Source organism: Myotis yumanensis, unplaced genomic scaffold, assembly GCF_028538775.1.
Source record: "Myotis yumanensis isolate MYYU_CA2020_CCGP unplaced genomic scaffold, mMyoYum1.0.hap1 SCAF_1, whole genome shotgun sequence".
In the NCBI taxonomy this organism is placed as follows: Eukaryota; Metazoa; Chordata; class Mammalia; order Chiroptera; family Vespertilionidae; genus Myotis; species Myotis yumanensis.
This window is the reverse complement of record NW_027223752.1, coordinates 15,904,548-15,921,584: the sequence shown is the minus strand read 5'-3', so window position 1 is coordinate 15,921,584 and position 17,037 is coordinate 15,904,548. Positions and strand designations below refer to the sequence as shown.

Below are 17,037 nucleotides of genomic sequence, written 5' to 3'. Positions count from 1 at the left end.
TCAGTTGTCCCGTCTTCTGTATAACGGAGTGCTGGCATCACTCAAAGCGTGTGGGGATTAAATCACACATGCAAAGGGGCCGGGTTCCTTCCTCTCCCCCACTTCCCAGCCACACCTGAGCTGGGCCCCCAAAAGGCAGGGTCAGTGGGGAAACGCCTCCGCTGTCCGTGGTGCTGGGTGGAGCGCCTGCCACACGGCCACAGGCGCCCTCGGCCTGAGCGCCATCCCTGACCCGCACGGGCACAGGCATCTGGGCGTCTGAAGTTCTTGCACATTTAACGGCTCACGAGGGCTCAGTCTCAGCTTTGAGAATGAGGAGACTGAGGCTCACAGGGTGAGAGACTCTTCCAGGTCACGGGCAAGGGTGACGCCCACAACATTTCACCGTGGGGTGCAGGGTCACACATAAGGATGGATTGGGCGGGTGCGCGGGACCGGTGCGGACCCCTGAGTGTCAGGGCTGTGCGGTGCTCGGCAGACGTCTGAAGTGGCTGCTGTGGGCCTGGCAGCCCTGAGCTCGCAGGTGGACGGACAAGCCCTGACCTCAAGGAGCCACTGCCCAGCGACGGGGGTTTGATGGCTGACTGGAGTTGGCACCCCCAGCCCAGCGAGGGTGCTCCGGCGAGCGTTCCTGGCGCTCTCAGAGCCTCAGTTTCCTCGTCCACCAAGTGGGGTTAACAGGTCCCGGTGGGGATTCGAGAGGCCCAGGCAGACTGGGTCAGAAACCAGGGTGACGCCAACACACGTCACTGGAGGGGCCGGGCAAGTCTGGGCCTCTCGTGCAGCGGGCAAGGGTTTCCGCTAGTCAAGTGTCGAACATCCACTCCCGAGACTTGGTAGCAAATGAGGGAACACCTCGTCCCGGAAGTGACCCATCCCAAAGAGTGGCCGCCTGCGCTGTCATAACCCCAATCCCATGGGCAAACCTGCAACAGAGCCGTGGACAAGGTGCTGTTGGCTTGCACAATATGCTTTTGTATATGACACACATGTCCATATGAGCGTCATGTGCACGGATGTCACATGAGTCAGTGAAAGCCAGCTTGGGGTTCTGGGAAACGCTGCTTGGGAGCAGGGTTGGAGCACGTGGCATTTGTCAAAAAGCACAGGTGTCAGCACCAAAACCAGAACTGCCAGCCTGGTGAGACCCTGCTGCACAAAGCCTTTCGAGAGAGAAGCTGCAGAGGGTCTGCCCCCACCCCCATGACCCTGGGAGAAGGGGTCTGGGCCCCCCTTAGTCCTGGGATAAGGGGTCCGCCCTCTCCCTCCCCCCATGGCCCTGGGAGAAGGGGTCTGGGCCCCCTTAGTCCTGGGAGAAGGGGTTCCGTCCCCCTCTAGCCCGGGGAGAAGGGGTCCGGCTGCCAGGTCGGGGACAGCAGGAAGAGAGAGGAGACCAGTCTGGAAAAGGCCCCTCGTGGTCAGGACGAGGGCCCGGGTGGTACCGTCCTCCAGTGCCCTCTGAACAGCCTGTTGAGGGTGTCCCTGCCTCTGAAGGTCACATCACCTCTGGCTCGGGGTGGGCAGGTGTATGGGACCAGGGCGTGGCCAGGCTGCCGGAAGAGGGAGGCCAGAACTTTTGTCAAGAACCGATGCACTTGTCTGCCTCTGGGTGAGCCATGGTGGGGAGCCTGCTCCCAGCTCTAGGTCTCTGCGGCCCAGGGCCCTTGGGTCGTGACCGAGAAGGGAGCGGGGCTGCCAGGACCTCACCAGGTGAAGGACCTGTTTCTAGGGGGCGGAGAGCAGATGCCAACCCCAGCCAGCCACTCAGTGGCGCTCACGGCCAGCGGCCAGGGTGAGGGCCCGTCTTCCAGGCGAGGACGGAGAACAGCCGCTTTTCCCAGCTGGCGGAAAGCCACAGCCTCCTGCCGGGTCCCTCAGCCCCCCAAGCCCAGCCTCTGGTGCGGACAGCTCTCCCCAGGTTCCCTCCATGAATGCAGGGACGCCAGCTGGGCCTGCCTTCTGCAGGTGACGCCGCTGGCTCCGGGCTCAGCCCCACCCACAGGTGCTGCCAGCCCGGACACCTGCCTGTTGCCGAGGGCGAGGACCCCTCTCGGGGACTCCTGCCTCAGATGGGGCACAAGAACTGGCCCAGGGCACAGGCCTCCCACGTGACCCTCTGACCTACCCAAGGCCTCAGCCAAAAGGTGGCCCTGCCAGTTGCCACCCGATGCTGCAGGGCCACAGCCCCATGTGGTAGAGGCCAGTGACAAGAAGGCCCGAGGGGAAACCTGCCCTATGGATGGTGTCAGTGTGCACCCCGCTGCCATGGGGCGCTCATCACTCCCAGCCCCTCCCCTCCACTGCGCTCCCTGCCATGGCTCCTGAAATCCCTCCAGAGACGGCTGCTGCTGGCCCACAGTGGTGATCAGCCCAGGGAGAGGACTGCACATGTGTGGGTGCAGCTGGGCCCCTTCCCAACCCTGGCAGCTCCCTGCCTTTAGGAAGCCAAACCGCCCCCTCGGTTCTCACTCCTGGAAAAAGCAGTGACCGCGCTCGCCACCCGCAGGAGGCGAGTGGAAAACGCCAAGTCACCAGAAAGCAGTTACTTGACACCTGGGGCCTGGACGCTAACGTGCGTGACTGAGGTGACGTCAATCATACAGGAACGGGAGCCGGTCAGGGTCCTGGCCTGGCATCAGGGGTCACACCGCAGGCCCCACCTGCTCTGGAGGCAAAGTGGGTTAGACTTTTATTCAAAAAGGTAAAGCCATTTTATTAAGACTCGGGGAATGACAAACTTCCGGCAACATTGTGTACACACATGCACAGTGCAGTTTGATTTCAGTAGTTTATTCTGGAGACAAAGCAGTGCAAGAGGCGGCCACGCATCCCGCTTCCCAGGGCTCAGGCAGCCAGGAGTGACGCGGACATTGTAATTGGGGTTCCACACTCAGTCGTGTAAACGCGGTTAGTCAGCAGGCCCGTGTCCAGGACAGCAGGCAGCTCTGAAGGCAGCCACCCCACCCCAGGCCGAGGTGGGCAGCCCCTGCTCCCTGCTGAGCCGGTGCCTAGTTCAGCAGCCTCCGGCCATCCTCCCGGCCTCGCGGGACAGCCAGGCCTTTTCCTCCTCAAACCCAACTGGTACCTAAGACCAAGGTCATGCTCGGCAGGTCCTGGCATCTCTCCCAGAGCTCACTGTCCTGGGACAGACACAACCCTCCTCTGAGGAGGGGCTGCCAGCCGTGGACCTTGGGATGCAACAACCAGCTGGCGGCCTGTGCTGCCACCAGGGCTGGGTGGCTAGTTGGGAGGGAATGGTTTTCTCACCTCTGGGCTGCTGCTCCCTCTCCCTCCCTGGTCCCTGCTGGCTGGCTCAGTGGTTGGGGCTGCAGTGAGTACAGGAGGGGGACGGGGTCTGCGGGGTAAGGGTGGGGCGGGCGGCTCCTCCAGCCTGGGAAGGGGACCCCACATCGCCTCGACGCCAAGGGGGAGTCCGTCCAGGTCCACCTCTCGGGAAAGCAGGTGCATCGCAGGGCCTGGGGCGTCAAGCCCGCCCTTCAGAGTTCTGGTCTCCACGGAGGCCGGCGACTCTCAGAATGACTTGCCCAAAGTCATGGCACAAATCCTTGGCACGGGCGGGGTCAGCCTGGAGGACCCAACCAGGCAGCCTGCTCCAGGATCCCGACGAGCAGCGCTTGGTCAAGGAAGAAGCCCCTGGTGGGCTGCGTGGGGCAGTGGTGAGGAGCGGAGGGGCTCCAGGGAACTGGACGTGAGGGAGGCAGCGAATCCAGGGCCTGGCCTCCCCAGGGAAGCTTCCTTCCCCTTCCCTCTGGGAGAAGGAAGCGGCCACAGCCCAGACCCAGCACAGAGCCCCCCACAAGCGGCAGCTGCGGCCTCTTGCCCCCGTGGCTCATGCTTCTGGGAAGGGCAGCTGCATACTTTGTGGGGCTTTGGGCCCCACTCCTCTCAAAGCTGAGAGGAGGCCGGCCTGGGGGTGGGGCTTGGAGAGGAGTGAAGGGGAACCGTCCACTTGCTCCGTTCAGCGCCTGCAGCCTAAGCCTGGTCCGCAGCAGCCATCGAGACCAAGACACGGAAGTGTACACACACTCGCACACGCACAGCAATCGCACACGTGCACACACCCCTCCACTCAGACCTAGTGTTGAAGCACACGCGTGTGTGAACTGGGTGAAGATCTGCACAGCAGGAGTTAGGCAGGGGCCCTCTTCCGGGAGCTGGACCGCCGGGCTCTTTCCACCCCCCAGCCCCTCACTTAGATAATGACAGAAAATAAGGTTAAAAATTGGGGGAAAAAATCAGACCGTTGGGAATTCTAAGGAGGATGTCACCACTGGGGGCTGCTGGTCCAGTGGCTGTGCTCCGTGGCCCACGCCGCCCTCTGGGTCCGGGCTCCGTGGCTACTGGGAGGAGGCCTTGGTGGCCAGGGAGGCCACGCAGTGCTGCTGGAAGCTGGGCGACACGGCGGTGGTGCAGCCCAGTCTCTGGTGCGGCAGCTTGGTGGTGCTGCCCGCACCCACGCCGCCCGCGTCATCCTCCGCGGTCCAGGGCGGGTCCTGGCCCATCATGCTGCTGCAGCAGCCGGGGCTGGCGCTGCACGTCCGCTCGCCCGCCAGGCTGTCCGCCTGCTCCGCCAGGAGCCTGCTGTGCCTCAGCGGGGCCGTGTCCCCTGCAGCTGCGGCTGCACTCTGGCCCTGCAGGATTGCGGCGATGTGGTTCAGGAGGTCTGTGAAGAACTCGCTCACGCCCTCGTAGCCTGGGGTGGGAGAGACAGACAGCACAAGCTCAGCCAGCTGGAGCTGGAGCTGGAGGCGGCTGCGGCCCGCGGGGAGGGAAGGCACAGAGGATAAGGCTGATGGATGCTACACAGCCGGGCTCCACAGGGCTGGTCCCTGAATGTGCTGCCCCCGCGTGAGAAGCCAATGAGAAAACACTCCCCGCCCTGTCCCTCTCGGGCACAGCTTCACAGGCTCCTTCATCAGGTGGCCTGGCCGGAGGCCCCTGCCTGGAGGACCAGAGGCCCACTGCTCCTCCCGTTCTGAATCACTAACTCCCCTTCCCACCGAGGCCGGCCTCAGCTTCCTCCTGTGCGAGCTGAGAACTCGGGGAGATTCCTGTGGGCACGACCGAGGGGGCTGGAAAGTGGGCAATGCCTGATCCATAGCAGCTGCTCCCAAAATTGAGTCCTCACCCCCAAAATGCCTGCGGGGTACTGTCTGTGCCCCTGCTCTGAGCATCACAGCCAGGGGGCAGACGGAGCACCCCCGCGAGGCCACACACTAGCAGCGGCTTCCCTAACCAAGTGCAGCCCAGGGTCCTGAACAGAAACTGCTGGGCCTGCAGTTCCCACCGCAGAAGCGAATGCACATGTCAGCACAGGCGTCCTTGGGAGCCGAGCAGAATGAGAATCTAGGGCGAGGATTTTGCTGACTCCCCAAAACTACTTCAAGAGACATGTCACCTGGGGTGGGTGCCCCCACCTTCCTAAGCCAATTTGGCAGGACAAGAACCAGGCAAAGGGCTGCAAGAACGAGGGTGAGGACATGAAGCGTGTCCCTGAAGGCCAGTGTGCCCGCTTCAGAGGGGCCTGGCACTGCCCACACCACCCCGCGCACTATGCGCCCACCACCATGGTGCGCACGAAGGTTCAGGAAGGGCAGGGTGCATGGACTTTAGAGAAAGGCCTGCCTGGTGCTGCAGGGCAGGGCTGCCTCATTTGCTCACTCGTGTCTGTGCCCACAGGGAAAGTGAAATGGGTGAAGTAGCTGGCACACACGTCCCCTCGCCCGATCTTCACAGCTCTCCGCCCCGTGTCGCAGATGAGTTAGAGTCACGTGATTGGCCCCAGAGGCACAAAGAGCCGCCCAGGTGGACACGGGACTATACACGAGTGGAGGTGGTGATGGCGGCCCCGCTGGGTGCATCCTGGCTCACAGAGCACAGCCTCCAAGTGACAGAGCCAGGGTCTGGAGCAGGCCCGTTGGCCCCACCTTGAGTCCCATGTGGTGCTGGCACCCCACTCAGGACGGGCTTCTTTCAGACCTGGGCTGGGGGAGACGGGCAGGCGGCCCAGGCCCCTTGGGAGCCACCAGCAGGCGTGCCCAGGTTTCTAGGGGAGAGACACAGTGTGGGAGGGGCTGGAGTCACGTCAGGAGACACCAGGGGACAAGCCGTTCCCTCAGCAACCGCTCTGCTGTCCCCTGGTGAGGCCTGGAGGCCCCGGGCGGGTGTGTACTTCCTGGTGAGCAACGGAGGCCTGAGGGTGGCCAGGAGGCCGTGCAGGCCGCTCTGGGCCCACAGCTCTGCAACTGAGAGGTGAACCAGCCGGGGGCACCAGCTCAGGCCAGGCTCCTCCGTCTCTGCGAGGTGGGAACGCCCTGGTGCAGAGTGAGCACCGAGACTGCCCCGCTGGGCGCTGCCCCGTCAGACGGCAGGCAGAGCCGGGATGGAGGCAGCCGGAGCGAGAGGCAGGGCGCCTGTGGTCAGGAGCGAGGCCCATCCCGGCTCTACCAGTGGGTAGCGGTGACTTTGGACAAGCCATCCAGCCCCCAGCCTCCACGTCGCCATCGGTAAACTGGCAAAGCTCCCAGGGCTGCCTGGTGTGGCAGGCACTGATGCCACCCACTGTTACTACTTCCTGGAGCCCAGCACGCAGCCCTCTCCCCCACGGCCTGATGCGCTGTGTGCCCTCCCTGTGCGTGAGGGCTTCCTTGCACCCTGGAAATGCCCCCCAAACAGTGGTGGTATCTCCCACTGAGCCCCTCGCTGAGGCGAGACCACGAGGGCCCAGCATGTGCTCCCCTGCTCGGGGCTCCAGCAGACAGCAGGGAACACGGGCCAGCCACAGGGAGCACCGCGGCTCTGGGAAGGGTAAGGAGCACAGCCCTGCACCAACCTAGGCATGATCTGGGACAACTCCTCCTCTCTGGGTGGCTCAGTGCCCACGGAAACCTGTGGGGATAATCCCTCCAGCGTCCCTTCAGCTCTTCACATCTCCACGGGACCCAGGGATCAGCTAAGGTTTGGCCAATAGCGGCTAACGCTGAAGGCGCAGGGTCAGGAGAGGAGGTGAGAGAACATGCGTTTGCCCACCATGCACCCTGGCTGGATGTCCGGACCCGACCTTCGCTCTCCCCACAGCCTGCAACCCCATCGGCAGGAGGGCTGAGGCCCAGTGGGGGCTGCATTTACTCCAGGCTCCACCGAGAGGATGGAGCTGCCCCGTCACCTGCCCGAGGACACAGCCCCTGCCGCTCACCTGGGAAGGCATTGATGTCGATGACAGCGTGCTGCCCTGTCTGGTTGTTGATGATGATGTCGATCCCGAAGAGAGACACGCCCAGTGCCTGCCGCAGGGCCCGGGAGAGCTGCCGGATGACCTCGTCACTAGGCCGCTCGAACACGCCCTCGATCTTGTCCAGCTGCCAACACACCACACACACACACACACACACACACACACACACACACACAGGAGTCAGGCTGTAAGTGGGGAGGCGCAAAGCCACACCCCACAGAGACCTTCAGACAAGGGGGTAGGACAGACCAGCACCAGGATTGGGTATTTCCAAAGTCCTTTAAAAAATGTTTTTACTGATTTTAGAGAGAAGAAGGGAGAAGGACAGAAAGATAGAAACACTGACAAGAGAGAAACATTGATTAGCTGCTTTCTGCACACCCTCCACCCACCGGGGATCGAGCCCATAACCCGGGCATGTGCCCTGACTGAGAATCAGACGTGGCCTCCCTGTGCCGCCGCGGCTCATCTGCGAAACAGGACCAATGAGGCTCCCACCCCGACTACTGGGGGAACCATGAGGAGCTACGTGGCAGGGACAGCACATGCCTGCAGGAGGGGGACAGTGCCGTGTCACCTCTGTGTGTCACCTCCTGGGAGGTGCCCCACTTGCTGGAGTCCCAGGACTGTGGGCTCAGGGGCCAAAGGGGCACTGACCCATCAGAAATAAAAGTGAAGCTGGGCCACAAAGTTAAACACGGAATTGCCTATGGCCCAGAGATTCCACTCCTAGGTGTGTACCCAGAAGACAGAAAGTGGGAATCTGCGTGCCGATGCTCACAGCGGCAGATCCACAAGCCAAAATGCCCCTTAGCGGATAGCAAACAGACTGTGTCAGCCACACACGGAGTGTCCTCAGCCACGTGCTGCAGCGCGGACGGCCTGGGAAACGAGGCCGAGTGAGAAAGCCAGGCCCAGCAGGCCACATGCTGCAGGACTCCCTGAACCTGAAGGGCCCAGGAGAGCTAGATCCGCAGAGACAAACAGCAGACGAGTGGTTGCCAGGCCTGGGGGGAGGAGGGAGGGACTGCCAATGGGCACGGGGCTTCCTTTGCAGGTGAAGGTACTCCAAGCCACTGACTTGTTCACTTTAAAAAAGTGAGGCTGGGTCCGGACGGCTGGGGACAGCCCTGGGCACCAAGGACAAAGGGCCCCGTCCCAGCACAGGAAGCTGCATGATGAGCGGGAACTTCTGACCCTCACGTGGGCAGCGCCTGTGCTCCCAGGTGAGCGCCCCCGCCCCCGCCTCTGCACGAAAGGCAGGGCCCCTCATGCCCAGACCTCTGTCTTGGCATCTTATGGGGGAAACACTTGCCAAGGGGCTGTGACGGGCACTCACCACTGAGCCCCCGCCCGCCGCCTCCTGGCACTCGGCCCCGCGGCAGCTCGCCCCTGGTCCTGCCCGCTGCGTGCTGAGCCTCAGGGCCCTCTGGGTCGTTTCTCACCCGGTCAGTGGGTGCAGAGACACCCTCGCTGTGGGACAGTGGTGAGGGTCCAAGAAACTAATGTCCAAGGCTCACAGCGCAGGCCTGGCAGCGACAGCCCTGGCTGCTGCAGCAGCACGAAGTCTCCTGACACGCTGTTTGTACAAGCTTTTCTCAGCTCAGTAAGGAATCTCAGAAACCGCCCGGAGCCCTTCAGTATCTGAGCCCAAAGAGCCGCCCAGACGAGATAAAGGCATAAACAGAAAGGAGACGATGATGCTTTGGACAATGAGGCAGTGACAGGAGGGAGGGAGCCGTGTGCATGTGGACCGCCACCACAGCTGCTCTGCTGGCACTTCCTGCCCACCTGGCACTGCCCTAGGGAGCAGGAGGGAGAAACCGAGGCTCAGAGAGGCCCAGTGACTCTCCTGAGGCCACACAGCTGGGATGTTGTGGAGCTTGGTCTGACCCCAGGCAGCCTAGTCAGTGTCCACACTCTTGACCGATACCCTATCCTGGCGTTTGGGGTCTGCACGCTGGGTGTGGGAGGGGGGGGCATCAGCTGTGGATCGACAGGCTTCAAGGCCAGGAAGGGCTCCCTGCAGGGGACGGTGAAGGGGATGGGGCCCCGGGTGGGCAGGAGGAGGGTGGGGCGTATCTGGGGTGCAGCTGTCGGTCCCGGCCAGCCTGCAGGTGTGAGGAGAGGCTTGCATCCTAAATGGAAAGAGGACAGCTGACTGCATTTCCCTTCAGTTCCAGGAGTTCCCGAACAGCAGCCATAAGCTGGGGGGAGGGGGGGGAGGAGACAACGCAGACCCTACAGGGCCAGAGGCGGCCCCAGAAGTGCCCTGGGCGGCCCCTCCCCTTCACAGACAGAGACAGGGGAGGGGGAGACGGGATTACCTAAGGTCACTTGGGGTGGGTCACTCTGCGTAGGGCCCTGGCATCAGCTACAGCCCTGGCGGCCAATAGGCCCACGCACGGTGTAGGGACAGTGTCCGCGGAAGCCTGTGCAATGCCGGCTTCCCTCTGCCAGCCCGAGCAATGCCTGACAGCTTCGCGGGAACTGGGCTTGCCTAACGTGTCTGAAGCTTAGGAGACCAGACACACCCTCTCCCCCACTTTTAAATCCTTTCTTGTGCAGTTTATTTCCATCTCCTAATGCACACAGCCAGGCCCCAGGAGGCACTGGGTGAAACCTGGTTGTTCCTGGAGCTTCCCTGACTGAGAAACGCCCCTCACCATTCTGAAGGGCGCTGGGTTCCCTCCAGGCCCTGTCCACACCTGTGGGCGGCCCACCCCAGCCACATAGCTGGCTCCTCAGGGAACCGGAAACCAAAGACAGACAGGTGGCCGGGCCGGGGAGGAGGTGGCAGGGCAAGCACAGGCCCTGACGTGGAACAGAAGGGAGTGGGGTCCGAGGCAGGGTCTCTCAGGAGCTCGTTGGTGAGGCCAGAGGACAGGGAAGGGGACATGGGCAAATCCTCCCAGAACAGGAGGACGGCCGAGTCGGGGAGCAGGAGACCCAGTAGGGGCTCCCAACAGAGGGTCCCCAGTGAGATAACAAGTCCTCGATTCCTGGGGACCAGCTCTGGAACTAGATGGGCCTGGGGTCAAGTCCCAGCTCTGCCCTGGGAGCTCAGAGAAGCCACCAGCCTTCGAGCACAGCCCCCCTCGGGAAAGCGGAGCTGCCCTGCCCACCCTGCTCCGGGGCTGCCCCGGGCCTGGCTGCAATGCCCCAGGGCATCCAGGAGGGAGCCTGACACACAGCAACACTGACCAGCAGCCTGAGCTCACCACCCACCGAGCAGCAGCCCAGCAGCACAGAAGTGACAGCGGGCGGTTAACACCCTGGGACACACACAGACAAGGAAAGAAAGGAGATGGCGTGGCCTCTCACCCCGCCTTTAAATCAGTAAAAAGCAGGGCATCAAGCTCCTCCTGACTGGGGAGCTCCCCGTGCAGGGGGAAGAGCTGGAAAACCTCCCGGGCGTGACCTGGTCGTCAGCACGAAGGCCCGGGGCAAGCAGGCCAGAGGCCTCTGGAGCCCCTCGCCTGGGCGGCCAGGAAGGCCCCTCAGACCCTGCCCAGGGAGAGCTCGACCCTGGGCCCCGCAGCCAGGAGCACACCCGCCCCAGGCTCACACCAGCCACCAGGGCGGCAGGGACATACCTCCGTCAGGACCGATGACGACTCCGGCTTGGACACGTTGTGGCTGTTGAAGAAGATGGACTTGCGGTCTGAAAAAGTAAACACACGGAGAAGCCGGTTAGCAGCTCAAAGAGGGAATGGCGACGCCACCGCCCAACACCAGGGGGCAGCACCGCCCCAGCCACAAGTGACGGTGGCCGCATGGGCCTTCAGGCTCAGTGTCCAGCAGCTGCCACCTGAGGCCCCAGTGAGCCGGGCACCCCCACCCCAAGGAGACACTACGCCACGGATGGACACATGCCCGCTCAGGGCTCCTGTTTCAAATTTCCTTCCCATAGAAAAATGACTGAGTGAGCCCACCAGGGTAAGGGCTGTTTCTCTCCAACACCTGAAGGCCCCATCCCCACACCGTGTCCTGTGGACCCGGCATCAGAAAGCCGGGTGTGTGGCTACGTGGACAGGAAATGCCGCACACCCGACTATCACAGGCCGGGATGAAGCGGTCGGGAATGCCACTTCGCCCAGCCTCCCCGGCCCTCCCGGTGTCTGCCCTTGGCCTCCTTTCCCAGGATCACCGGAGCAGTGAGGCTGCACTTGGCATGTGAATGCTGAAAATAAAGGGTTCTGCTGTTCCCCCACTCTTTAGGGGAAAAGTAGGAAATCAGAATGTGGGCGTCTATAGGTAACATCCAAGAAGGCACACAGAACCACCTGCCTGGCTCTGGAAGCTGGCATGGCCCCTGAATGCCCTCCACCTCCTTCCACCCCGTTCCCCTGACCCACGCCCACCTTCACTGCACCCCATGTCACTCAATCCCATGGGGCACCCAGACAGGTAGGCCGATCCCAAGAATAATGGGAGCGACAAGGCCGGTTTGTGTTCACCCGTGGGAGAGGAAACAAAGGTCGTCGGCCAGGCAGAAACATGTTCTCAAGCACTTGGGAGAGTGGGCACCGAATGTAAGCATCGCAAACACGAGCCTGGGGCCAGGTCCTGGAAAAGGCTGCCTATCACCCCCATGAACCCCCAGGCATGACACAGGCCCCAAACCTCCATGCGGCCCCTGAAGGCAGGACAGGAAGGCTGAGCACCATCGTGTGCCAGGGCCCAGGCTGAGGGGCACCTGCTCTGGCTGCCAACAGCCCCACCAGGACTACGGCGATGCCATGATCATGCACGAGGAAGGATGTGGGCGGAGGCCAAGCAGGCAGGAGCTGAGATGTACCTGGCGTGCTTCCTGCCAGCGAGGCACACAGGCCCCCTGCCGCCCAGGAGTGCCCGACAGTCCTCCCGTCGCTCCAATCAGAGCCGGTCCAGACCGGGGGCATGAGAGATGGTCCTGGGGAGGAGCCTGGGGAAAATAAACACCCGGCAGGACTCGTGCCAAGCAGCTCACCGACCTCGACTCCTAACCACCGGCAGCAAGAGTGAGCCATGGGGACAGAGTGCCCCCGGGCCAGAGGCTGGAGCAGGGCTCTCCAGCCTTCTGCAGGCACCGGCAGCGAGAGTGAGCCGTGGGGACCGAGTGCCCCCGGGCCAGAGGCCAGAGCAGGCTCTCCAGCCTTCTGCAGGCACCGGCAGCGAGAGTGAGCCGTGGGGGTAGAAGCCCCCGGGCCAGAGGCCGGAGCAGGGCTGGAGCTGCTGGGACGGGCACTCCGGCCTTTGGCGGGCATTGCCCACCTTCTCGCCTGCACCCAGCCGGGCCCAGCCCCACTGAGCTCATTTCCTTAAAGAAAAGATACCCAGTTCCTCTAAAATGGCCCTGGCCCTCTGATGGCAGGAACACCCTGGATGTGGGAGCCCATCCACTCTCTGCTCCCCGACTGTTCCTGGTGAAGGGCCATCACCACCTCCCGGCAGGGGAGGGAGGGCAATGAGAGAAATATGGGTGCTTCTGCCCCCGATTTACAGATGAGAACAGCAGATTCAAAATAAGGACAGTAAATGACAAGATTAGCCCCAAATATCCTGTAACCAGTGGTGCAGCCATGAGCTACGCCACACCTCCTTCAGCGCCTTGTGCTGAATCTTCATGTCTCCCTCGGGTGGGGGGGGGTGGTGTCACAGAGCTGTGGATGGTGACCCAGGTCTTGTTCAGGTTTCCATACACTGGTCACCTCTGCAGGGGGGCCCGCCCTGACCAAGTGGCTCCCTTCACCCAGTGGTGTCCCGGGACCCACTTATCTGGTGCCTTAATGAACCCTTTTATTATTTCTTTCCTCGTGTGCAGGAAAACACAAGTCCAGGAGGGCAAGACGTGTGGCTGACTGCTGGATCCCTCAGAGGCTCTAGGTGAGAGACCAGCAAACCACATCTGTAAATAAAGTTTTATTGGAACACAGCGTGCCCATTCATTTACATAGTGCCTGCAGTGCGTCCACGCTACAGTGGCAGCATTAGATAACCATGATAGAGCTGGAAATATTTATTATCTGGCCTTTTGCAGAAAAACGCCCGCTGACCCTCTCAATGGGAAAGTGTATCATTCCTGTCTGGATCCCCAAGCGAACAAGGCCCCGGATGGAAAGCATAGTCAAGGCGCTGTGTCCGCAGAGGAAGTGCCCTTTCTGACCCTGGCAGGGGTGGAGGCAGGGAGCGGTCTCCCCAGACTGTGACCCACAGGCAGAGAACAGAAGCGCTCCTGGTGGCTGGTACAGGCCAACGCCACCTGCGCAAGAACCTGACTTCAGTTTCAGTCGACGCGACTTGCCAGGCGCCACTGGCTGTGGGACACCCCTGACTTCAGAGACATTAAAACGTAAAACCGGAAGTGCACCTGAGAAGCCGAAGAGCACGCAGCCGTGGGGGCAGGACAGCGTCCCCTCCGCCCGTGTCCCGGAGAAGCCTGCTCAGGTTGCCCCCAGCTCCCCACGCCACAGGGGAGGCCGGGGGCACCACACTGGGCAATGGGAACCAGAAGGGGGTGGGGCTGGAAAGAGCCCAAGGCCCCCTGTCAATCAGTCCAGCTTCAAGGGCCGCTGCCAGGTGGAGAACACGCATGCGAAAAGAACAAAGCCCACGCCAGCTCCCTGGGCGGTGCCGGAGACAGCGACAGGGACTCAGCCCTGGGGGTAGGTGGTGGGCAGACCCAGTAGCATTTCTCCACCGGCTCAGTGTTATTTGCTCATTCACTCGGCCCCAGTCCGCATTTTATGGCAAACTGGCAACCTGGAACCGGCCACAGGAAGACACAGACGTGGAGCCCACGCCCTCCTGACATGGACCAGCGCATCCCAACCAGGAGAGAAAAGGGGCACTTCTGCGTGGAAAGGAAGGAAACTGTGATGCGCTTCTTTAAGAAACGGGGCGATTGTGTTAAAGAAAAAAGAAAGGAGACAACCTAAGGTAGGGCTACTCTTAATCTAATACATTTCCAAAGATTTGAAGCACGTATTTTTTTGAAATGTGGATTTTAAAAAAAACAACCATCAGCCAGGGACTTAAAAAAAACGTCAGCCCCTTTTGGCCAACAATTGATAAGAATGCTTCTTGCACCCGGTCGGTGTGGCTCAGTGGTTGAGCATCGACCTATGAACCAGGAGGTCAGGGTTCAATTCCCAGTCAGGGCACATGCCCAGGTTGTGGGCTCGATTCCTAGTGTGGGGCGATGCAGGAGACCGCTAATCAATGATTCTCTCTCATCATTGGTTTCTCTCTCTTCCTCTCTGAAATCAATAAAAACATGTTATATATATTATAAAAAGGATGCCCCTTGCAGATGTACAGTCACACACCAAAGGACCCCTGCCGACATCTATCCTCCACTCCCAGGTCATCCCATCCCAGAGGGTGGGGGCTGGGACCAGGGTGAGGAAGGGGATGTCCTGAACCTCACACGGGCCTCAAGTCCTGGAGCCCAGGCCTGGCTGGGAGGCCGCCTGCACTCAGGAGGACAATCCAGTGTCTGCTCTGGTGCGTTAAGGGGAAGACGGCTGAGAGGAAGACAAGAACGGCTGAACTTCACTCAGGAGAGTGGCCTGCGCCCCGGGAGGACTGACAGGCAGCCCCAGCAGGTCTCAGGAGCCCATCTGTCTGGGCAGCTGGTAGTGCAGCTGGACATCCCAGCCAGTGGTGGGTTTCCCGCGCGGAGCCGAGTGCACAGAGAGCTGAGCAAACCACGCCAGCCACCGATGTCCTCCCAGAAAGCCACTCTCCACAGATGCTGCCACCGTTCCAACAGGTTCCAGAACGTGCCTGGGGGATGCCTTCAGAGCCACTAGGACATTCCTGGGAGCAGCCCCAACACAAGCAAATCCTTATCCTAGTGCCAGTCTGCGAAACGGCCTGGCCAGCAGGCGGCAGGGGAGCAGCGGAGGCAAAGCTGGGCTTGGGGAGCCACCAGCCTCCCTGGGGGCTCCTCAGCTGCCCCCAAGGACGGCAGCGGCCTGCAGACGCCATTGCTGTGACCCCCAAGGGACACATGGGACCGTCACCCACTGGTCCACCAGTCACTGACTCAGTCCTCACCCGCGGGGCACAGCGAGGTGTCGTGCCCACCGCCTGCCCCAGGCCCCAGCTGGGAGCCCTGTGGCCCTGCGCGCTGACCTCTCACAGGGCACACGTCCGCCTCGGCGGCTGCAGGAACAGCCAGCAGCTTGGTGTTTCCCCATTTGGAAAAGGAGACGGGATACAGTCAGTGGTCGGGCCCTCAAAACAGGAGGGGCCCCTCCCTCCTCCCCTCCCCTGAAGGGCCCGTCATCCGTTCCAGCAGGTTCCTCCTGTGTCTCATGGCACAGGGTCCCCAGCAAGCAACCTGGGCACAGAAAATGTGGGGGTGCTTTTTGGAGTTTACAGTGGTTCGAATGGATGGGACGGGGGTTTCACTTCTTTTCCAAGATCTCTTCATTACGGCACACAACTCGTTCCCCCTCCAGACGACCACTTCCCCTCCAGACAACCCAGGTGCCAGGGGTTAGTGCTCAACCGACGCTGTGTCCAGCTGGGCTGAGCTCGGGACAAGCTGAGAAGGTGGTAGGCTTGGTTACCTGACATGCCCGCGGAGAAGTTCTTGAGCGAGGGCCTCTGGACCACCGTGTAGGACTCGCCGACCACGAACACCTTGTACAGGACGGCGTTGTGGTTGATGAAGTTCTGGACCACGCAGGGCGGCTGGATGGCGCTCAGGCCCTCCTGGTTGAACACGATGGCCATCTGGGGAGACAGGGCCACGGGCCTCAGCGCACCGCCCTCCCGCCTCAGACAAGGTGCACCACCAACCCTGCCACCAGCCTGACGACTCGGCAGGACTCTCAGCGGGGTGAGTGGAGCGGGGCTCGGAGGAACACTGGGACCAATCCTCTCCCGTGGGTTGGAAACCCCGCACACCGGGCCTGCCATGCGGGGCTGAGCTGGCTGCACTGCGAACCCTGTTCACGCTGCAGTGCAGGGAGCGGACCCTGGCTGTGTGCTACTCAACCCTCATGACTTCCTTGGAGGGCCCTCCACACGGCCTGGGATGGAGAGGCAGAAACCAGAAGACTGTGGAGCAGGAGTTGGGAGGCCTGGGTCAAAGCCTGCGATGACGAGGGCTGCCTTTCACTGCGCACCCACGACAGGCCCTGTCCTGGAGATGACGTCAGACGCCTGCGGGCACCGTGCACCTCGGAGCTGGGCACGTCATCAGCCCCTTTACAGATGAGGAAACCGCGGCCTTGAGAAGCTCAGGGCTTGCTGGAACATGACTGGGACTGCCTGGCCCGCAGCCTTGTCCTCTTACACGCAGACGGGCACATGCTGCTCCCCGTCCCGACGGGAGGGTCTGCGAGGGGACTGAGGGAGGGAGGGCAGATGCTAGAGAAACGCCCTGCTCCGGCGGAGGCTGCCTGCAGGCCCACTCGAGCAGCCGACAGTGCCGGCCGCAGCTGATCCCTCAGCCCACAGGCCCCAGAGGAGCCGCCGATGCCGGAGGCTGCTGGGAGGGCTACAGCCTGACAGCTGCTGCTGCCCCCACGTCAGGTGCCACCCAGTGTGCCCGGGCTCAGCTGGACGGGGAGAGAGTAGAGACCCGGTCACATGGGAGACAAAACGCCCCACAGTGGCTGTCTCCTTAGCCTTCGAGGAGAGTGAGAGACGGTAAGAGGGCCCGACGCGGGTTCGAGTCCCAGCGCCACACACTGCACAAGCACGGCAGGGACTTGCTCTATCTAAGCTCCATTCCTCACCTGTCTGGTAGCATCAACCCCCAGGGACAGGCTTGGGGGCCAGGG

At 62.1% G+C, this 17,037-nt stretch overlaps 1 protein-coding gene across 1 annotated transcript in view; it reads right to left on the bottom strand.

Moving 5' to 3' along the window:
* Positions 1 to 2,769: 2,769 nt before the first annotated feature.
* Positions 2,770 to 17,037, bottom strand: part of LOC139010277 (inositol-tetrakisphosphate 1-kinase) — a 135,696-nt gene continuing 121,428 nt past the window's right edge. Inside the window, exons 8-11 of the mRNA XM_070414521.1 lie at positions 15,817 to 15,982; positions 10,852 to 10,919; positions 7,217 to 7,379; positions 2,770 to 4,714 (exon numbers count right to left, since the gene is read on the bottom strand). Coding sequence (XP_070270622.1) covers positions 4,359 to 4,714; positions 7,217 to 7,379; positions 10,852 to 10,919; positions 15,817 to 15,982 — 753 coding nt within the window. The 3' untranslated portion in view covers positions 2,770 to 4,358. The remainder of the gene's footprint in view (positions 4,715 to 7,216; positions 7,380 to 10,851; positions 10,920 to 15,816; positions 15,983 to 17,037) is intronic.